Source organism: Erpetoichthys calabaricus, chromosome 3 (genome assembly GCF_900747795.2).
Source record: "Erpetoichthys calabaricus chromosome 3, fErpCal1.3, whole genome shotgun sequence".
In the NCBI taxonomy this organism is placed as follows: domain Eukaryota; kingdom Metazoa; phylum Chordata; class Cladistia; order Polypteriformes; family Polypteridae; genus Erpetoichthys; species Erpetoichthys calabaricus.
The window spans coordinates 132,096,692-132,119,036 of record NC_041396.2 but is presented as its reverse complement, the minus strand read 5'-3'; the positions used below and the strand labels follow the sequence as shown (position 1 = coordinate 132,119,036).

The window sequence follows — 22,345 nt, the reverse complement described above, 5'->3', positions numbered from 1 at the left end:
ATAATTCTGTTTAAATACAAAAAAGGAGGGAACAATATATTGCCTTGCCTTCATAATTTGCAAGGTATACAATTCAGTTTAAGTATTTTGAGGACCTACAATCCGATGTTGTGCCAATGAATGCATATCTTTTGGAGCTGATAATACTCTTTAAAAAAGGCACTGTATATATGTATTCTTCCATTATATCAGAAGTACAAGGTCACATTTTTAAATGAGGTTTCAATGTTTATATATTAAAAATAAATGTGGTTTTGTATTCATAGCTTTTGTGACAAGAGGTATTTGTAAACTGGCCGCATTAAAGAATTGTATTCGTATTGCCTAAGACTGTTTTTTAACACATCATTCATTGGGTGGGTTCTCATTTAAAACATTTACAATTACGACAGTATGTACAGCTTAGTGAAATGCAACCAGAAATGGATTTCTTCTTATTTAATAACTTGTTACAGACACAGGCAACTGAAAATGTATAGTGTGGATAAAAAGTAAAGAGAAAACAATAGCAATCTCTGTCACAAACAGCAGCCAAACAGTGAAGCATACTGTTTAACCTGATCTGACTTGTACAATACAGCAAAAATCTTTTTGGTGTCTGAGATGTGCATGTTATTTTGTAAAAGTAACAATTTTAATTGGATAATTGGTTGAATAGGCATTTTATGTATTATAATACCTCAAAAAGCTACAGATAAAATGTTTGTTGGGGTTACTTGTATTTACTTTACTGGGATAGTCAATTTGAGAAAGATATTTTAGGTTTTTTACTTAAACAATTCTAATCCTGTTTATTATTATGCAGTCAAATTTCTAAATAACGTTCATTAAAATGGTCCTTCTACATTTTAATGCACTGGTTTTGCCTGACTGCACTGTATAACAAATATTCATTTTTTGTCTAAACTTTATTTAAAGAAGGTTCAGTATCAATCCCCTTCTCAAGCTGCTCTTCATCCTCAACATCATCTCTGGATGTTAAAGTTCCAATGAATAACAAACAAAAACAGACAAATCCAAGACTTCAGAATGTTTCTCGTACCAGGAGGTCTATGCCTGCATCAGTTCGTTCCACAGGAGGTAATGTGATTTAAATCATTTTTGTTATTTAGTTTTGCATACAATTTTAATTTACACGTCTATTTATGTTGAATCAATTAAACCTTTATCAAGACTTTGAGGAAAAGAAAGCATGCAATTTCTTGAATAATATATCCTGTTGACTGATTTATAGTATGTATTTTTGTGCAGTGCAGAGGATCTTCTCTATGGGTAGTGTCCAGTCTGAAGATTCAAACATTCAGGTTGGAGACAGAGTTCTGGTTGCAGGACAAAGAACAGGTGTTGTTCGATTTCATGGAAAAACAAGCTTTGCTCCAGGTAAGTCTTTGATGTCCATGTTACTGTATTGAATGTTATTTTATGATAACCATATAATATAATTAATGTTAAATTTCTTTTGCTTTTCAGTCTCATCTAGTCTGTGTATTTTTTCTTATGCTGTTTTTAAATGTGTCATTTTGGACAGTGCATTAGTGTTGTATTCCATTAATTTTTCACAATAGCCATTGCACCAACACAGGGAGCCAACCAATCACATGGTAATTTCATTCTCACTCAGATACCAGCAGTCAACCTCATATGTACAGTACTGTGCAAAAGTTTTAGGCAGGTGTGAAAAAATGCTGTAAACAAAGAATGCTTTCAAAAATGGAAGTGTTAATCATTTATTTTCATCAATCAGCAAAATGCAGTGAATGAACAAAAGAGAAATCTAAATCAAATCAATATTTGGTGTGACCTCCCTTTGCCTTCAGAACAGCATCAATTCTTCTAGGTACACTTGCACACAGTTTTTGAAGGAACACGGTTGGTAGGTTGTTCCAAACATCTTGGAGAACTAACCACAGATCTTCTGTGGATGTAGGCTTCCTCCCATCCTTCTGTCTCTTCATGTAATTCCAGACACACTCGATGATGTTGAAATCAGGGCTCTGTGGGGGCCATACCATCACTTCCAGAACTTCTTGCTCTTCTTTACGCTGAAGATAGTTCTTAATGACTTTGGCTGTATGTTTGGGGTCGTTGTCCAGCTGCAGAATAAATTTGGGGCCAATCATACGCCTCCCTGATGGTATTGCATGATGGATAAGTATCTGCCTGTATTTCTCAGCATTGAGAACACCATTAATCCTGACCAAATCTCCAACTCCATTTGCAGAAATACAGCCCCAAACATTCAAGGAACCTCCACCATGCTTCACTGTTGCCTGCAGACACTCATTATTGTACCACTCTCCAGCCCTTCGATGAACAAACTGCCTTCTGCTACAGCCAAATATTTCAAATTTTGACTCATCAGTCCAGAGCACCTGCTGCCTTTTTTCTGCACCCCAGTTTCTATGTTTTCGTGCATACTTGAGTCGCTTGGCCTTGTTGCCACGTCGGAGGTATGGATTTTTGGCTGCAACTCTTCCATGAAGACCACTTCTGGCCAGGCTTCTCCGGACAGTAGATGGGTGTACCTGGGTCCCACTGGTTTCTGCCAGTTCTGAGCTGAAGGCACTGCTGTGCATCTTCCGATTTCGAAGGGTAATAAGCTTGATGTGTCTTTCATCTGCTGCACTAAATTTCCTTGGCCGACCACTGCGTCTACGATCCTCAACGTTGCCCGTTTCTTTGTGCTTCTTCAAAAGAGCTTGAACAGCACATCTTGAAACCCCAGTCTGCTTTGAAATCTTTGTCTGGGAGAGACCTTGCTGATGCAGTATAACTACCTTGTGTCTTGTTGCTGTGCTCAATCTTGCCATGACATGAAACTATCTTCCACAATCTCACCTTGGTAGCAGAGTTTGGCTGTTCCTCACCCAGTTTTAAGCCTCCTACACAGCTTTTTCTGTTTCAGTTAATGACTGTGTTTCAACCTACGTGTGACATTGATGATCATTAGCACCTGTTTGGTAGAATTGGTTGATCATACACCTGACTATAATCCTACAAAATCCCTGACATTGTGCAAGTGTACCTATAAGAATTGATGCTGGTTTGAAGGCTAAAGGTAGTAATATCAAATATTGATTTGATTTAGATTTTTCTTTTGTTCACTCACTTTGCATTTTGTAAATTGATAACAATAAACAATCATTATTTATATTTCTGAAAGCATTCTTTGTTTGCAGCATTTTTTCACAGTTGCCTAAAACTTTTGCACAGTACTGTACATCTTTTGATTGTGTGAGAAATAAATAGAAAAAATCAAATGGGCATAGTATTAACATGAGAAATGTCATTAGGAATTAACTTTGTTGAGATTTGAATCCATTTTCTGGAGCTATAAATTTACAGAATTTATCTTACCATTATGATACCCAATTTGGACTTTTGAAAATTTGCTTTGTAATTTACTGCTGTTTATAGTGGATAAGCTTGTACAACAAATCAAAAGACATTAAGAAATTTATCTTTAAATGCCAGAGTAATTAAAAATTAGAAACAGTAATTCACCTCACAAAGATATGGATAATCTGAATATCTGGCACATGATGCTGTCACAACTGTGCTTATGCACATGAGGTTAATAATTCATATTCTTTTTATTTTGTAAATTTACTATATATTTTGATAAAGGCGCTATATAGCACCCGACCTGGCACAGTCTGACACAGAGGCACGTGTAAAAAGACACAGGCTTTTATTTTTCTTCAGCTGGAGGACACGTCTTCCTCATGAACCCTCCAGCGACAACACAGTCCCAAAAGCACTTAATATACACAGACCAAACACTTTTCCTCTGGCACCACCACTCCTCCCAGGCAACCTCGTCCTCTTCCTCCCGATTCTGGCCCAGAGTGGTGGTTGCCGGTCCTTTTTATAGCCCACCCGGAAGTGTTACAGGTGCTTGACCACCTGGGTCCAATTGCACTTCCGGGTGGGGCTGAAGAGTTGTCTAGGTGGGCTGTGGAATCCCTGCAGCACCCCCTGGCGGCCACCCCAGCTCCCAAATGGGCTGTTGAGGACTCCATTTCCCATGGCGCCCTGCGGGAGAATGAGGCATCACCGCTGGCTAGGGAGGCTGCCTCCAAGTGTCCCGTGGGGGGTATTGAACTGCCCATAGTTGCTTCCCCGGAACATATGCAGCAGGGGCATCCCGGCCGGGCATGGAACCTAGCCGCCCGCCACAATATATATTACTTTTTTGTATTGCAAATTTGGATATATGATATTTCTTCACTGGATATTTAACATGGGTGTCTGCAGCAGTTGCTATCCTAGTTTTTTACTTTATAAATAATTAGAGAAAGACTTAAGCCTATAATTTTTGGCAGATGCGCTGAACTGTGGTAAAAAATTATGAAAATGCAATTTATTAAATACATTTTTGCATGTTAAAAAATACTGATGCATGTTAAAAAATACATAAAAAATATGTTAGAATTCTTGTAAGAATTTCATAAAAGCTTTTAGGATGTCACTTCCCTCCCAGAACCAGATACTAATTTGAGGTCAAATGTCAGTTATCTTCATTTTTATGGAATGGCAAACGTCACTCAGTAAGACACGCTACATTGTTTCGGTGAATGTCAGATTATTTGGGGGCTCTCTTACACCTAGAATTTTACCACTTGGTATTCACCCTCAGTCCAATCTGGAGTTGAATCAACTCACCAACTTATCATCATGGGTTCCAATAGAAATCAGTTGTACTGTTCCATATTCTCTCTTCTATCCCATTTATTTCCAATAAGATTCAAGTATTGGTCACCCTGTTTGGTCCCATTGTTTCTTACATCCTATGGTGCCTGAGCTGAAAAACCTTTGGGCATATCTATAAGAAGGCACAGTCTTACTCCACTGTTGCACCTTTAATATTGGAGTCAGCCCAAATCATATTCAAATGTGATGTTTGGTGAAGGAGGGATTGAGACATTGCAATCTGAAAGAAAGAAAGAAAGAAAGAAAGAAAGAAAGAAAGAAAGAAAGAAAGAAAGAAAGAAAGAAAGAAAGAAAGAAAGAAAGAAAGAAAGAAAGAAAGACTTTATTCATTCCCAGAAAAAATTAGGTTAAGATATTTGATTTCTCCTAATTCCTCTTTCTTTTTCTTTCAGTTACAGTCAGTTTTAGGACATGTGGAGTCCCATAATCTCTTCCATTTCCATCCATTCTCTTTTTTTATTTTTCAATTTCCCTCTCTCCTAAATCCAAAAAGCAATCCCTTCTGTTAAAGCTTATCCCACTACTTATTAATGCTTCTCTCAAATTTCTCCCTACTGTTCCTAATTGCCTTTGTGATGTCATCAACAGTAAAACATTGTGTTGTAATTACCATTTTCCAAAACATAAAAAATCCTCACCACCAGTACATGCACTTTAAAGTTTTACACTGATTATGTCCTACCTCACAAGCTCATCATGTAGTGGTCCTAGCCTCTGATCCTATACACAACCTCACTCAACACTCTTGGAACATTCCCCAACATATTCTGGGACTATTCCCCTATAGCATCTCTTTGTTCCTTTGCTGCTGGCTCCCTTTCTTCAATTTCTTGTGATGTTCCTATGTCCCTTCTATCTTTACTATTTCTGGGCTTTTCCTCTTTATTCTTCTCTTCTCTCCAACAAAGATGTGTAATGTTGGCATTATTACCAGCAAAGTTGCTCTTAAAATGGAAGCTACATTCTTGAACTGTCCTCTTCCTTCAGCTGCTTTCAGCAGCTTGGACCAACCATGTACTCCACAATCCAGACTTAGACTATTGCAATCCACTTGATTAAAGGCTGGGTAGTGGTTAGTCTATGAAACATTTTGTTTTTCTCTTCTTTTTCTTCCTCTTTTCTCATTTCTCTCTTTATTGGCAATGGCTCCCCTGGTGGTCCATGCTTTGTCTTTCCTGTGTGACCTTTGGACTAAGAAAAAAAGCTTTCTGTTCATCACTTTTTCTAAGTGAGTGGGTGAGTGGAGTTTAGTGGGGTATTTTTCATTATTGTTGTTTTTGATTAGTATGCTGTAATATTGTTATCATGTAATGCAACACATTTTATGTACATTTGAATGAATGTTACATTTTTCTTGTTTTATTCTGGCCAATAAAAATGTGTTTTAAAAAAATGGACTTGGTCTTGTCCATTTCGGGAGATGGACTTCTGAGACCGAACACGATTAGCAGAGGTGTTATTTTACCTTTTTTACCATCATCTCAAGGTATTCTGTATTTACTGAGCTTTAATTAAAGTAAATGCAAGTATATACAAGCATGAGTAGCAGAAAAAGGGCTCAGAAAGAAACTGAAAGGCTTCATGTAAGTCTAAATAAGCCTCAAGTTCAAGTTACGGCCTGCCAGAAACTGACCTGGAACAGAGAGGTGAAACAGTAGATCTTCAGGGACTTGACGCTGCAGCATTGGCTCCAGCCGAGAAGTGCAAAACTTCAATGGATACAGAAGAACCAATATCAGAATCAAAGTTCTCCCTGAAAACAGTGAAAGTCTAAATCCAGTGAAATTCATAGCTGAACTATTCTCTAAAATAATTGGAGAGGACTTTAAATCATACACCAAGACATCAGCAGCTTACCACATATGTGGATCGAATGCCTCAAAACCTAGAAGCCTTATAGTACATTTCATCAAATTACAATCTAAATTAAATTTGATGTCATTTCTCAGACTGAAACAAGAGATTATTTTGAAAATAACCACATTCGTATTTTCCCTGATTTCTCACCTTCAACAGCTGCTAAACGTGCCGCATTTTACAGCATTAAACAGCACTTACGGAAAGCTGAAATCAGATACAGCCTCTTTTGTATCCTACTAAATTGAGAGTGGATATTCAATGCAAGTTCTACATTTTTAGTAGTTTAGTATTTTTAATATACATATTGTGATGGATGGCTGGCTAAATATTCCGGCCCACCCCTCCAGGCCGCCAGGTGGAGCTTTCCCAACAGCATGGAGGTTCCCCGAATTCCAGCAGGGCCTCATGGATCTTGTAGTTTGTATGCGCAGCCCTGCTGGATACCATGGGGGCCACCGGGAGTCGCTGTAGGAAGGCTGTCAGACTGTTATGTGCCCTATAACCTGGAAGTACGTCCTGGTCACATGAACAGGAGAAATGACGTACTTCCAGGTTGAAGAAAAGGACTTTGACTCTGACCCGGAAGTAATGAGGATTTGTGGATTGTTGAACAGGAACCACTTCCGGGTCAGGGGGTGTAAAAGGACTGTGGGAAAGCCCAGACACTGAGCTGAGCTGGGAGGAAGTGTGGCGAAGTGTCTGGGAGAGGAGGATTGGTATTTGTAGAGAGTATTGATTATTGTATGTGTAGTGTGGAGTGGAGGGTGCTTTGTGCACGTAATTATTATAAAATAAATAAGTCTTGGACTTTTACCTGGTGTTTGGCGTGGTACCTGAGGGTTCAAGAGGTCGATAATAGCCTCTACTGCTACAATATATATATATATTTTTCTCCCCAAAGGGGACTGTTTAACATCATACCTTTGGTTTTATTGTATTAGGATTGTACTATCATACGTTATCTGTTTCTCCATGGGTACTGTTTAACATCATTCCCTGTGTTTATTGTTTTGGGACTGTTTAAGTTCATATTCTGGGTTTATAGTATTTAGACTGTATTGCCAATAGATATTTCTATTTTAATCCAAGGGACTCTTGGGGAGGAGAGAAAGTGAGCAAGCTATTTCTATTCTATCAGTTTTACCCCCATAATTGTTCGAAAAAATCAAATTCTCACTAAGAGGATCTGTTCAAAACTTTTTTAAAACCTGGCAGGATCTAATCAATAACATTTTAGAATAAGCTTTTATACTGTAGAAAATGATTCTTTTCCCTCTTTTCTACTGTTAAAGTTTTACTCTGTCTGTTGACCTTCCTCTCTTTCTCTTGTGTAGCGGTTCAATTGAATTTAGTTTTATTAAGTTTGACTTATTTGTATGGAATGTTAGTTGCTTTTAATAAATTCAATAAAAAAATGGAATCATTTGACACATTTATCTAAACTTCAGCTTTATACCACTTAAAAAAAATGAAACAATTCAATGCAACTTACTCCACAGCTGATTAGTTAGATACAACTTTAGAACTTTGTGTCCCCAGGGGGATATTTGGCTTGTTACAGAAGCTTATTAAATAAAGAAATAAATAGATAGTGTGACAGTTAGGAGGCGCTGTCGTCCCCTTGAACCCTCAGACAACACGTTCTGACACTAGGTAAAAGTCCAATATTACTATTTATTATAATATTAATGTGCACAAAGCACCTACACTCCACAATACTCAATAATCACTAATCACAAACACTAATCAATAAACAATTCCTAATCCTTCTCTCCCAGCAGCTCAGTCACCCTTCCTCCCAACTCGGCTGTCTGCTGGGATCTCCCACAGTCCTTTTAAACTCCTTGACCCGGAAGTGCTTCTGTCCCTCAGTCCACGTGACTTCCTAGCACTTCCGGGTCGGATCAAAACTCTTCTTTTCTTCAGCCCGCAAGTACATCATTTGTTCCGTTCCTGTGACTGGGAAGTACTTCCAGGCTATAGGGAAAGTACCATTCACTGTTCTTCCCTGCAGCGGCCCCCACGATATCCAGCAGGGCTGTGAATTAAAACTCCAAGGTCCATGATGCCCTGGTGGAATTCGGGGCACCTCCATGTTGCAGGGAGGGCTCCATCTGGTGGCTTGGGGGTATTGGCCGGGATAAACTGCCGGCCATATATCACAGTACTCCCCCCTCAGCGAAGCACCATGGGGCGTAGCGTCCAGCCCCGCGAGGGCCGTCCTCCTCCAGGAGGAGCTTCTGGTCGGACCTTGGCTATGCCCTGGAAAACATTCCTTGGTGAACCTAGGGGGAACATTGCAAAAATGAATCAATTTTTTCCCGGTTCTCCGTGGACAATTATGCCATATGTGGCCCGGCCGGCAGCATTCATAACACAGCCGTTCTCCTGCTGGTCTCCCTCTGCGAAACTGAAAACAGTTCGGGAATTCTGGCTCCGCCATTTTTCTGCTGAGGAGGGTTCCACAGCCACACCTGAGCTCTCAGATCCCTTCACTATTTTATTAGGAGACCTCCGTTTCTCTTTTGAGATCTCCTTTTTAATCTGGGGCTTGTCAACAGTCTGAGTTTCTCTATGTGCCAGAGAGAGACCCTTTACTGTCCGAACCCCTTTTGATTTTTTAATGACCGGTGTTGGTGTCTGCAGGGTCGCATCATTCCGGCAGACAGCACTATTCAGCTGCTCCGGCTCGATCGATCCTTCCACCAAGCACTCGGTCAACGTTCCCGACTCCCTTGTAGGGCTCACAGCTACCTGGCACCCACTATCGATAAATTGCGGGCCCGTTTCACTCTGCATCCCTCTATTATGTACGGTACCGGTATAACTTACCTGTAACGCCAAATCAATCATTACGAGAGGCTCCTGACCCAATCGCCGCAGGTAATCTTCTACCTTTTTTAAAGGCACTTCAGCCGCTGCTCCCAGGTCCTCCACAATCGTTTTGATTGTCTTCACAACCTGTAAGAAACTGCTCACAGGCTGAATTATTTTTTCCAGCTTCCGCAAGTCCATAACATTAGTTAACTTGGCCACAGGCAGACTCAAGCCATCATTAGCCCTACCTTCCAGCCAGGAGCCAATAAGCACGCCTGCTTCTGGCACGTGCTCTGTTGGGTTGTGCACAGGCTTCTGGGAAATGTAGTCTTTTTCAGAAGACCGGTTGCCATCTTTGGCTGACTGTGATCCGCCTGTATCAATTTATCGCCGGACTGATCAGTCATTTCCGGTCCTTTTTACACTTTTTGTGGGGTGAGCGATGCTTCGCTCGCCTCCCCCTTCCCCTTCGGAAAGACCGGGTCTGTCTTCTCTTGGGCGAAGGAGTCTGCAGCAGTACACGGACCGTCTCCTTCCTAGAATTCCCCGGGGTAGGTCACATGTTCCTCACGGGCACACGACATGCGGAAGTCCTTCTTTTTGCTCGTCTGCTCGAACAAGAGCATGCCACCACCTTCGGGATTTTCCTCCGCTTCTTGCAAAGCCTCCGGATGCTGTTCTACAAGGTATGAGCACGGGACAAAGTACGTTTTTTTAAACATGTTTTCCATTTTGCTCCTGGCACATACCTCGTAGCAGTCGTTATCTTCCGGAAGCTTCTCCAAGCACACGTAGTTGCTCCCTGACTCGTATTGAGCGCATATGGCATTAGGCGCTGGACCTCCGCTTGTGCTGCCGCTCTGCTTGGCCTTCTTTTTTCCCCATGACGGTCTTTTGGGGTTCTGTTCAGGTCCTCTGCCAAATAGACGGCCAGAGTATCCTGCCGGCTATGCCACTGTGACAGATAGGGGGCGCTGTCGTCCCCTTGAACCCTCCGACAACACGTTCTGACACCAGGTCAAACTCCAATATTATTATTTATTATAATATTAATGTGCACAAAGCACCTACACTCCACAATACTCAATAATCACTAATCACAAACACTAATCAATAAACAATTCCTAATCCTCCACTCCAGAGAGCTGCTGGGATCTCCCACAGTCCTTTTAAACTCCTTGACCCGGAAGTGCTTCTGTCCATCAGTCCACGTGACTTCCTAGCACTTCCGGGTCAGATCAAAACTCTTCTTTTCTTCAGCCCGCAAGTACATCATTTCTTCTGTTCCCGTGACTGGGAAGTACTTCCAGGCTATAGGGAAAGTACCACTCCCTGTTCTTCCCTGCAGCGTCCCCTGATGGCCCCCGCGGTATCCAGCAGGGCTGCAAATTAAAACTCCAAGTTCCATGATGCCCTGGTGGAATTCGGGGCACCTCCATGTTGCAGGGAGGGCTCCATCTGGCGGCTTGGGGGTATTGGCCGGGATAAACTGACGGCCATATATCACAATAGATAGTTGTAGAATATGTGAAGGATATAATTACCTGCATTAAAGGGACAGTCTTCTATGAAAAAAAGCCTGCTCTGCCCTATCTTATATAGTTCCTCTGTGTTACGAGATCAGTCCCTCCTGCAATTGATGTGGACCCCCAGGTACTTGTTGGAGTATAACCTGAATAGTAACCGGACATAGAAGCTCTTTGGTAAGGTGAAAGTCAATAACCAGTTCCTTGGTTTTACTGATTTAACTTGCAGACAATTCTTTCTGCACCAAGAAAAGCCAAGCAAAATGACACCTTTTATTGGCTAACTAAAAAGATTACAATATGCAAGCTTTCGAGGCAACTCAGGCCCCTTCATCAGGCAAGATGTAATCTTACATCTTGATTACATCTTGCCTGAAGAAGGGGCCTGAGTTGCCTCGAAAGCTTGCATATTGTAATCTTTTTAGTTAGCCAATAAAAGGTGTCATTTTGCTTGGCTTTTCTCTACATTCATAATGGCTAACACGGTACAACACCCTAATACTGCACCAAGAAATAAAGTTCTCCACATCACTTTTATACTCTGTCTCCTCCCCCTTACAGATATACCCCATAACTGCAGAATCATCTGAGAATATCTGCAAGTAACATGACCTAGTGTTATATTTATCCTCTGTGGTGTACAAAGTAAAGTGAAAAGGAGACAGGATTGCTCCTTGTGGTGCTCCAGTGTCACTTACATCCATATCAGAGACACAGTCCTTGAGCCTCACAAACTGTGGTCTGTCAGACATGTACTCCATTTTCAAGGACACAATAGGCTCATCATCCTTCATATCTCTTAGCTTACCCATTAACCGGGATGGCTGAATGGTACTTAATCCACTGAAGAAATCAAAAACACAGTTCTCACAGGGCTGCCAGCTTTGTCCATTTGCAATTAAGCCTTGTACAGCAGATGGATAATTGCATCTTCCACTCCAATCAAGGTGGTCTACCACAGGAGAACTCATATAGTCCAGGGCCAGCCTCTCAAAGGGTTTCATGAGACATAAGTGCCACTGGTCTATGGTCATTAGGTGAAGAGGTGCCTTTCTTCTTTGGAACAAGGAGCAATGCAGAATGTTTTACAAAACAGCAGTACTTTCTAGAGCCTTAAGGGAAGACTGAATAGGTGACAGAAGATACCATAAACTTGATTAGCACAGGCCTTATGAATTTGAAGACTGACTCCATCTTGTTCTGTGGTTTTTCCTGTGTGCAGCTTCCTCAGTTGTATTCTCATTTGGTCTTTGGTTATAGGCTACCCATACTGATGGTCAGAGTTGGACTTGTCACTGCCCATTCCACTTAAAGTAGTAGGAGTTGTTGATGTAGTTGAGATGGTATTGGGCAACAGATCATTGAAAGAAAATGGCAGCAGGAGGGAATATCTACTAAAAAATTGGTTTAGGACGTTAGATTTGCGCACATCCTCTTCTTAGCACCTGAGGCATGGATTGCTTGAGACCACTAATTATGATGTTCCGGTGCAACATCCAGTAAGTTCTTAGAAGCCATCATGATATTTGCTTCAGTTCCTTAAATGGCTAGTTTGTTCCATATTCCTACAAATGGTTATCAGAAACTTTGGCACTACTACTAATCAATGACTGCTAGAATAGGTTATATTTTATAGTGTGGTAACCAGAGCGAATACAGCTTCAATAACCCAATACAGACAGGCAGAGACACGAGTTCACCACACAACACACTTTTATTTCCATAGGGAAGCACTTCTCCCTCGCTTCCCACAGCAGCACAATACAAATAAGCACCAAAGCACAGTCCTCTTCATCTCTGTCTTTCTCCATCTCCACTACTCTCCCGGCAAACTTTGTCCACCTCCTCCCAACTCTGGCCCCTTGAATGGAATGAGATAGATCCCTTTATGTTGCTCCTGGGAGTGCTCCAGGTGGCTCATTAGTGTTACCTGGAATCACTCCCAGGCGTGATGGAAGTTCAAGGTAAGGCTCTGCAGCTCCCCCTGGTGGCCCTCATGGAAACCAATAAAACTGCACCAAACTCCAACTCCCAGTGTGCCCTGCGGGAATCTGCGGTGTTACAGCTGCCCTGGAGGACTGCCTCCTAGCGGCCCAGGGGAGGCAGTGCCTCGCAGATGCTCTGTCCCCCAGTCCTTCCATCTAGCTGCCATCCTGGCTGGGTAATGATCGTGGCCATCCGTCACAATAGATATTAGAGATTTTTTTTTTTTTTTTTAAACAGTTCTGTAAAGCAGCAAAGAACATATTTACTTTTTGTTGAGCTGTCATATTTTGAAGGCTTTATACCTGATTTAAGTATTGTTCTCCACTCTGCCAGTCATTTCTTTTATTATGCCAGTCATTTCTTTCATTATATTTAGGATTCTGGTATGGAGTGGAATTAGACAAACCCAGTGGAAAGAATGATGGCTCAGTGGGAACAGTGCGCTATTTCAATTGCCCACCTAAACATGGTGTCTTTGCTCCACCATCCAGAGTGCAGAGGTTAGTCTTTCTGTTCTTTTTGAAAACAAAAAAATGTTTTTTTTACTGTACTGTATATTAATAATGTGTTTATCCACAATTTTCAAAAAGGTATACATACAATGTAGTTTTTAGATGGTCTCCTGAGCTGTTCCTAAGGTTTTGTTTACTTTTATGTCTTGTCTGTTGTCATTCATTTTACTATGTTTAAAGTTTCCCCCAAGTTTACACATTTTTTTAGAATGCACTTTCTTCAGGAAGTTCCTGGTCTTTCTTGTATTTAGGAATTTCAAATGAGATTGTTTTACGGAAAGATTTTTAAACCTCCTTCTCCTTCTTTGGAATTGTACTTAGTTGTGTATACAGTAGCCTATACAGCATACAGAAAGATTTTGTCTACTGGTGTTGATTATTTGGTATGTGAAACATTTCCCTGTTTGCCTATTCAATTTTTTTCACCATATCGACTCAACATTCTTTTATGTTGATGAGGGAGGGTATTTATAAGCAATTAGCTACATTAATATTTATTACTGTGACATCCTACAGATTAGGAAAAGAGGGAAAAAGAAAGGTTAAGTGTTTATGTGATTGCTCTTTTGTTAACTAATTGTGTTCATAACTTATTGATGCCTGCTTATGAATGGTTTTAAATCACTTCATGTTGTTTGTCAGACACCTCTTGACTCACTTAGAAAACCTCACCATATGACATACCATTCAACTTATCGTGACATCTAGTTATGCAAGACATCAAGGTTTTTGGGGTTTACCCCTATTTTTGGCCCTCCAGAACTGGAAAAAAACTAATTTGTAGGACCATATTTTGTCCAGGATAATTCAACAGCAGACTTGAATCATGCCACATCAATCAGGGGTCCACCCCCTAATGGGATTCCAGGGGTCAAAGTTACTCCTTTCCACAAAACTTGGGGTTTGATAATATAGGCATGTGAAGTGTTGTTTTATGATATTTTGAGGTTGCTGATCGTGATTGTGATAATATTTTTGAAATATTCTTTGCCAGTAGTCCTTGCCCTCTAAGAGTCACTCCCATAAAGTTAAAAATGGCAAATTTCAAATATGGGCATGTGGGTTATTATTTAATTATCAAAAAAAATTTCCTTTTTTAATTGATAAAAATTGTCACAAAGTTTTAACTGCAATGTTTTTTAAACCACAAAAATTAAATAATCAGCCAGGTGTGTACCCAGATTATATTCATCCATTTTCCAACCTGCTGAATCCGAACACAGGGTCACGGGGGTCTGCTGAAGCCAATCCCAGCGAACACAGGGCTCAAGGCAGGAACCAATCCCAGGCAGGGTGCCAACCCACCGCAGAGATTATATTCAGAATTACCGAAATGGAAAAATTTAGATCACCAGCAAGTACTTAATATTAATCAATAAAACACTAATATGGAAATTTATTAGTAAGTTTCTGTTTGTAATCTTGATAAACGGCTTTTTCAGTTTTGTGCAACTCTATATTACTTTCTCTGTTTATTCACATTTAATGGTGATGTTAATATGGAATGAACTGTCTTATAGGGTTCATGGCTCCTTGGATTCTCTTACAGATATCTCCTCCAGACTCAGTCATTCCTACCCTGGTAAGACTTATTTGCCATATAGAATGATAACCTATGTATCAATATATTATTTCTTTTATGTGCAATGTTATCATGAACATGATATGTGTAAATTTGTGTAGGAGAAAAATATTTAAAATTTTGCTACAGAAACTAGACATGGTGAACTAGTTTTCTCAGAGCATTTGATTTTGTTGCAGAACATACTTTGAATCTTATAAGGGGCGTTGTAATAAGATAGTAGTAGTATTCATATTTTGTTAATTAATATAAAGAATGTGGAATGCTGTGAAAGTAGATTCATTGCATTAACCAAACCTTTAACAACACTTTTATGTATTTATTTTCCTGGCATCAAGCTAAAGCACCAAAAGTCAGTATAGCCTACAAGTACTCAATTACATTGACAAGTAAAGTGAAAATACTACTAGTTCTAGTATTGATGGTCATTGCATTTAACTTTAGAACTTACTCAGCTATTTTACCTGTATTATTATCATCCCACCAGTAACGGCGCACTGCACGATAATGTGCAGTGAATACACTTGACTTGAGCATTCATAGTTTTCATACTCTTTCTCTGTATGTTTAGCATTCATTTGCTCAGAGGTTGATGCACTTGCTGCTTCCTGAGCAGCTCTTCTTTTCTCCACCATAGCAGCCCGCTTCTTCTCTTCTTTCGTCTGCATCTTTTCGCGTCAAAACTGATTAAGTCAGTTTTTGTATTGCAGTTACTTAGTATGTTTTCCTTTATTTTTCATTTAAGCTGGCACTTAAGTCTTCAATCTGACTCAAGAATGATTTAAAATATGAAGAAGGTAGGAGAAGTGACGGCGAAGGTGGTAGGGATGAGAAAGGCGCCTGTACGCATGTGCAGCCCTGCTGGCCGCTGCCGAGAGTTGATTCTACAATAAAATAAAATGAGTAATAATTCCAAAACTCTTCACTTTTAATATAAAGCTGTAGTGCAGAGTTTCAGTGTAGTATATGTGTACCAAGTTTCAGGCTACAGGTTATTTCATTTTTGACCTTCACCTTCCTGGGTTGACCTTTGACCTTGGAGGTCAATCATCACCCTGAAAGCGGATAGTAAACGTCATGTAGTATATTTGTACCAAATTTCAGGTCAATAGGTCAAATAGTTTGTGAGCTACAGGTGATTTTAAATCCTGGACAGACAAACGGACAGCCACGGTAGAGTATTATATAAGAAGACTAGCAAAATACCCGCGCTTCGCAGCGGAGAAGTAGAGTGTTAAAGAGGTTATGAAAAAGAAAAGGAAACATTTTAAAAAGAACATAACATGATTGTCAATGTAATTGTGTTGTCATTGTTATGAGTTTTGCTGTCATATATATATATATATATATATATATATATATATATATATATATATATATATATATATATATATATATATATATATATATAGCAAAATACCCGCGCTTCGCAGCGGCGAAGTACTGCTTTAAAATTTTAAATAATAAACTGAGGGAAATTATACCAATAATTATTTGTTAAGGATCTCTTTGTATACCATGTTGTCAATTCGCCTCTCCGGTTGTAATATGACCAAGTTGTGCGCTGAGCTTACTCTTGAGCATGCAACATATACTTGGCCATGTGAAAAGCAAATCAAGAACAGCAAGACCGCGCCAGCTGCGGAGCTCAGCTTGGAGCGAAATGAAGTGAATGAAATGAGGTGAATGGGAGGGGAGATGATCACGTGACTCCAACACCCGCCTTAACTCTCCATCCCTCCACAAACAGTCTCTCGGATCCCAACTCTCCTTTATATATATAGATAAATAGCATACCCGCGCTTCGCAGCGGAGAAGTAGTGTGTTAAAGAGGTTATGAAAAAGAAAAGGAAACATTTTAAAAATAACGTAATATGATTGTCAATGTAATTGTGTTGTCATTGTTATAAGTGTTGCTGTCTTTTATATATATAATATACACACACACACATATAAACATATATATACATATATACATATATATACACATATCTACATATATATATACATATACACATCCACATATATATATATATATATATATATATATACACATATCAACATATATATATATATACACATACATACACACACACATACATATATATATATATATATATATATATATATATATATATATATGAATGGAAGAGAAGGTCTGTGATACGGTTTGTATATTTGCAGTTGGAGATCCACAAAGGGAGAAAAAACGAATCACGTATCATAAAATAGTTTTATTCCTGAGCTTTCAACTCCTGCCAGGGGTCTTCATCAGAGGATAATGCTTAGACTTACAAGAATCAAAGGCAATATATAGCAACACATTAAGGGGGGGTGGGTGGAGGTGACTAAGTCCGTATGATCAAGGGGGGGGGGGGGGGTGTATCGTTTAATTAAAGTGCATATGTCCTTCTTAACTTGGCATATGCTGGGTTTATGTCCAAGTGTCTGTTGATGGCATTTTCATCTGATAGCCAAGACTCGGCCAACTCTCTGGCGCTTTTTGTACTGGCCTTAAATTTTACTTTTACGTTGTCCCAGTTGAATGTGTGTCCTGTCGATTTAGTATGTGCATATATCAAAGATAGTGCGTCCTTTCATATATATATATATATACACACACACACACACATATATATATATATATATATACACACAGATATATATTATATATATATATATATATATATATACATACAGATATAATATATATATATATATATATATAATGTATGTGTGTATATGTATATATATATATATATATATATATATATATATATATATCTGTATGTGTATATATATATATATATATATATATATATATATCTGTATGTGTATATATATATATATATATATATATATATATATATAGCAAAATACCCACGCTTCGCAGCGGAGAAGTAGTGTGTTATAATATATGTGTATGTGTATATGTATATATATATGACAGCAACACTTATAACAATGACAACACAATTACATTGACAATCATGTTACGTTATTTTTAAAATGTTTCCTTTACTTTTTCATAACCTCTTTAACACACTACTTCTCCGCTGCGAAGCGCGGGTATTTTGCTAGTATATATATATATATATATATATATATATATATATATATATATATACACACATACATGCAGTTTCAATAACATAGAAATCAATATAAACAACATTAACATCATTATCATATGAGAATGTGAAGTAATATATAAGAAGCACATTTCATATAAATATAAATTATTAAACAGTAAAATCTTCTTCTGTAATGTGCTACCGTGGCTATTCGTTTGTCTGTCCAGGATTTTAAATCACCTGTAGCTCGCAAACCGTTTCACCTATTGACTTGAAATCTGGTACACATATAGAACGTCACGTCTACTATCCGCTTTATGGGTGATGATTGTATTACTCTTTTTATCCATCTATTTTCCAACCCGCTGAATCCGAACACAGGGTCACGATGGTCTGCTGGAGCCAATCCCAGCCAACACAGGGCACAAGGCAGAAGGCAGGAGACAATCCTGGGTTTTTATCTTTATTTTATTTTATTGTAGAATCAACTCCTATCTGCGCACACCAGGGCGGCCGTGGGCGGATGCGTATGGTGTATTCACTCCACGTTATCGTGCATTGCGCTGTCACTGGTATTTTGATAAAAGAATTTGAACAACATATAAGAAGCGTATAAATTATTAAACAGTAAAACATTAACATTTAAGAAGTAAAGTTACATTAAGTACTACTGCAGTGCCTTCGGGTATACCTCATTTTTTGTTTGCTCATTACATGCTTAAATGTATACATTTTTTGGTGCACCTACCCGAGAACACGCGACATATAACCGAGCGTGGGAGAAGCATGGATTTTAAACACGCGTTGAGTTCATCTGCTGGTCTCCCTCGTGAAATAACTGGTAATGTTTGACTAAAATCTACAGCGAGTAAAACGACATTACCTCCTTTTTTTTTTTTAACAATCTCTGAGATCTTGCTTTTTTCGGTTCAAGGCTTCATAAGCTCTTTTATGTTCTATGGTGTACTTATCCCAAGCCATCATCTTTGAATGTTGCAAGACTTTTGCCTTGTATGTAGATTGGGGTAATTACATTCATTACATTCCTAGTCTGAATCACAATCCGATTGTATGGGTGGTTACCTGGCACTGTAGGGTTGCTACCCGTCCTGTAAAATACGGAATCGTCCCGTATTTGAGAATGAAATTGCGCGTCCCGTTTTGAATCAATACGGGACGGAATTTGTCCCGTATTTTTTTATCATTTTTTTTAAAGCAGCGTCTCATGCAAATCATCCCACACGCATTTTATGAAGATGCCTCCTTTCCTACTTTTGATTGGGTAATACTTGATGCCATCGTTAGTTTGATTGGTCTTTTTAACTGTCCAGTGAGGAGGGCGGGTCTTTTAAGTAGAGTCTGCAAACTGTTGGCACTGAGATGTGGCACCCGCTGCAGTATGCGTCCCTTATTTTTTTGTATTAAAAGTGGTAACCCTACCTGGCAGGTAACACTTATGTTTGGTCATGAAGTCGTCTAAAATCAGCCACGTGCCCTCTTTTAATTGTGAGTAGCAGATATATATAGCCAAATTCTCGCGCTTCGTTGCGGCGAAGTACTGCTTTTAATTTTTTAAGAAGAAAGTAAAACCTTTTTAAACGGATCGAAAATATACCAATAACAATTTGTTAAGGATCTGTTTTTTTGTGAACCTCGCTTTTCACAGCTGTCCCGCTACGGCATGTGTTTCGTTTATTTGACAGTATGTAGATCGTGGTAATTAAATTCATGGCATTCGTTTTCTGAATCACAATCTGACTGTATGGATGGTTACCTGCCAGGTTACGCTTGTGGTTGGTCAGGAAGTCGCCTTACATCCGCCACGTGCCCTCTTTCTGTTCCCAGAAGCTGATCATAGAATGGTTTTAATAGTTTACTTTCAAATAATGCAAAGAGTATGCGACACGTGTTTCTCCTTAATTCTGGGCTCATCAGGCATACACACTCACTGCATCCCCTCTCGAGAATCGAATATCGTCAGCGCCAGAGTTGAAGCCCCTAACGTTGCGGTCAGCAAGTGGGCTAACATCCGCCATGTGCCGTCTTTCAGTTGCCAGAGGCAGATCATAGAATGGTTGAAACTGTTGCCCCTAACGTTGCGCTACGGCGTGTGGTTCGTTTATACCTCGTGTCTTCTCATTGAACTTTTATCTCGCGAATATGTTATTGCAATCCGCAGCGGGAGCATTTCTATAAACTTAATTTAAACTTACGTTTTACACCGTGCTTTGTTTCCCTTATGAACATGCTTGTATGCTTCACTCGCTCCCTTCTCAATTGTTTAATGAATTTTTTGTTCTTCGCTGTTTGCGGCTCCTCCTTCATTTGTCCCTACTGCGTTCACAGTCTTTTCACGTGATTACGTGGGAGGCGTGATGACGTGACACTCAACTCCTCTTCCCACGGCCATCGAGCTGCCGTCCATTACAGTATATTGTGAAAAAAGAGGTTCCAGTTATGACCATTACGCGTTGAATTTCGAAATGAAACCTGCCTAACTTTTGTAAGTAAGCTGTAAGGAATCAGCCTGCCAAATTTCAGCCTTCCACCTACACGGGAAGTTGCAGAATTAGTGATGAGTCAGTCAGTCAGTCAGTCAGTGAGTCAGTGAGGGCTTTGCCTTTTATTAGTATAGATTACTCCCCGTACTGCATCAATTTTATAAGTACGTGCTTAAATAAATGCTAGCCCAGTGGTTGTCCTTTTCACTTTTTTTGCTGAAAGTGGTTCAGAGAGTCAGACAAAGGGTTTCATTTTAGAAATAAGTTATAATTTTCCTGTTTTGCTATTAGGTTGGAGTGCATAAGGAAACAGAGTGGTTGACATTGCAGTCCCTAGGTTTTGAGTTCATTTCACTAGCTGAAAATTTTTCTTTAATAATAAAATATATACTGTAATAAAATGTATAATGTTTGTAGGATTTTAAGTGTAGGTTGAGATATCCCAGTTCTCAAATAAGCTGTTTTAAAGTCCACAGAAGGGTTATTTCTATTTCTAGTACAGCTATTGTCAGTTGCCTTGCTCATAAGATCTGTAATTTTGTTGATGTTGATCAAATTCAGCATGTGTCATTCTGATTTAAGAACTTGTGTCTAATTAAAGCAAAATGGATTTCTTTGTGCTCTAATTAACTTTTTTTTTTATGTCTAAGGCCCAGTTCAAATATAGAAGATAATCATTATGTCTAGTGAATTTTATGCTCCAAAATTAATCGTAAGATATTCACAGTATTCAAACATTTTGATGTAGTGTTAAAATATGTCATATTTGCAATAGCAGGAACAAATCAAATGTAACTAAGCAGTGATACAATGTAATATAGTTTAGTGGAGTAATAATTACAATTTGAATTTTAATGCCATGTCTGACAAGTTGACCTAAAGTATGATTCTGAGAATCAGACTTTAACAATCCGTCAAAATCCTCTGAGTTTTGAAGTATTTGGTAAAGGAATTACCATTCAGTAGATTTCATTATAATTTATGAGGTAAGTGGTTACATAATTAATTCATTAATTCATAATGTATATGTCTCAGACGATCTCTAAATTACTACTACAGTTGTGCTTAATTCGATGTAATATCCAATATGAAAACCTGAGGTGTTGTGCTATCACCTACGTTTTTGGAAGCTGTTATGTTCTGGGAATCATAACATTTAAAAGGAAAATGAATGACACTATTACCACATACAGTATATGCTGAGTAACATAGCTGACAACACACAAGGAGGTCCTTATAGAAAACTACCCAGTTAACTAAAAGACACACCTTTATTCACAGCATCCTAATGGAAACACATTGTGACTAGCATACAGAACACTTAACTGTTTTTGAAATATTCAATAAATAATTGATCACAAAAAATTAAACTTGTCTCATACAATTCATAAAATTTTCTCTCTCTGGAAATTTTACTTAATTTAATGTAGATTATGCAACACATGAAGGTACTTTATAGTCAGTTCTCCATACCTTTTAAGAAAGGAGGACAACTCATTATTATTAGCAATATCCTTTCCATTGTTTCCTTTAATCACCAGTTCCATCCTAACAAAACAGGATTAGACTTAAACCTGTGATAGATTTCACTTGTGCTGACTGGTGGTGTTTAAACCTGTATCTAGTATCTACTGTATCTAGTGTGTAGTTGTATTCCAAACTGGAAGGAAATTGTGAAAGTCATGTGTATTATATAGTGAGCTGCTTTTTGTCTTTCAGTTGTAAAGCTGAGCAGAGAACAATGAATCCCTTCTTTGCATCCTTACTGATGCCA

The 22,345-nt window shown here is 38.9% G+C and overlaps 1 protein-coding gene across 5 annotated transcripts in view; it reads left to right on the top strand.

Annotated features, from left to right (window-relative positions):
- LOC114644899 (CAP-Gly domain-containing linker protein 4-like) overlaps positions 1–22,345 on the top strand; it is a 207,783-nt gene that overhangs the window by 172,003 nt on the left and 13,435 nt on the right. For 4 of the 5 annotated variants that reach the window (XM_051925329.1, XM_051925328.1, XM_051925330.1 and 1 more), the window contains 4 exons: positions 919–1,080; positions 1,252–1,380; positions 13,279–13,402; positions 14,935–14,996. In XM_051925329.1, the coding sequence (XP_051781289.1) occupies positions 919–1,080; positions 1,252–1,380; positions 13,279–13,402; positions 14,935–14,996 (477 nt within the window). The remainder of the gene's footprint in view (positions 1–918; positions 1,081–1,251; positions 1,381–13,278; positions 13,403–14,934; positions 14,997–22,345) is intronic. The other variant, XM_051925331.1, reaches the window with a different exon arrangement.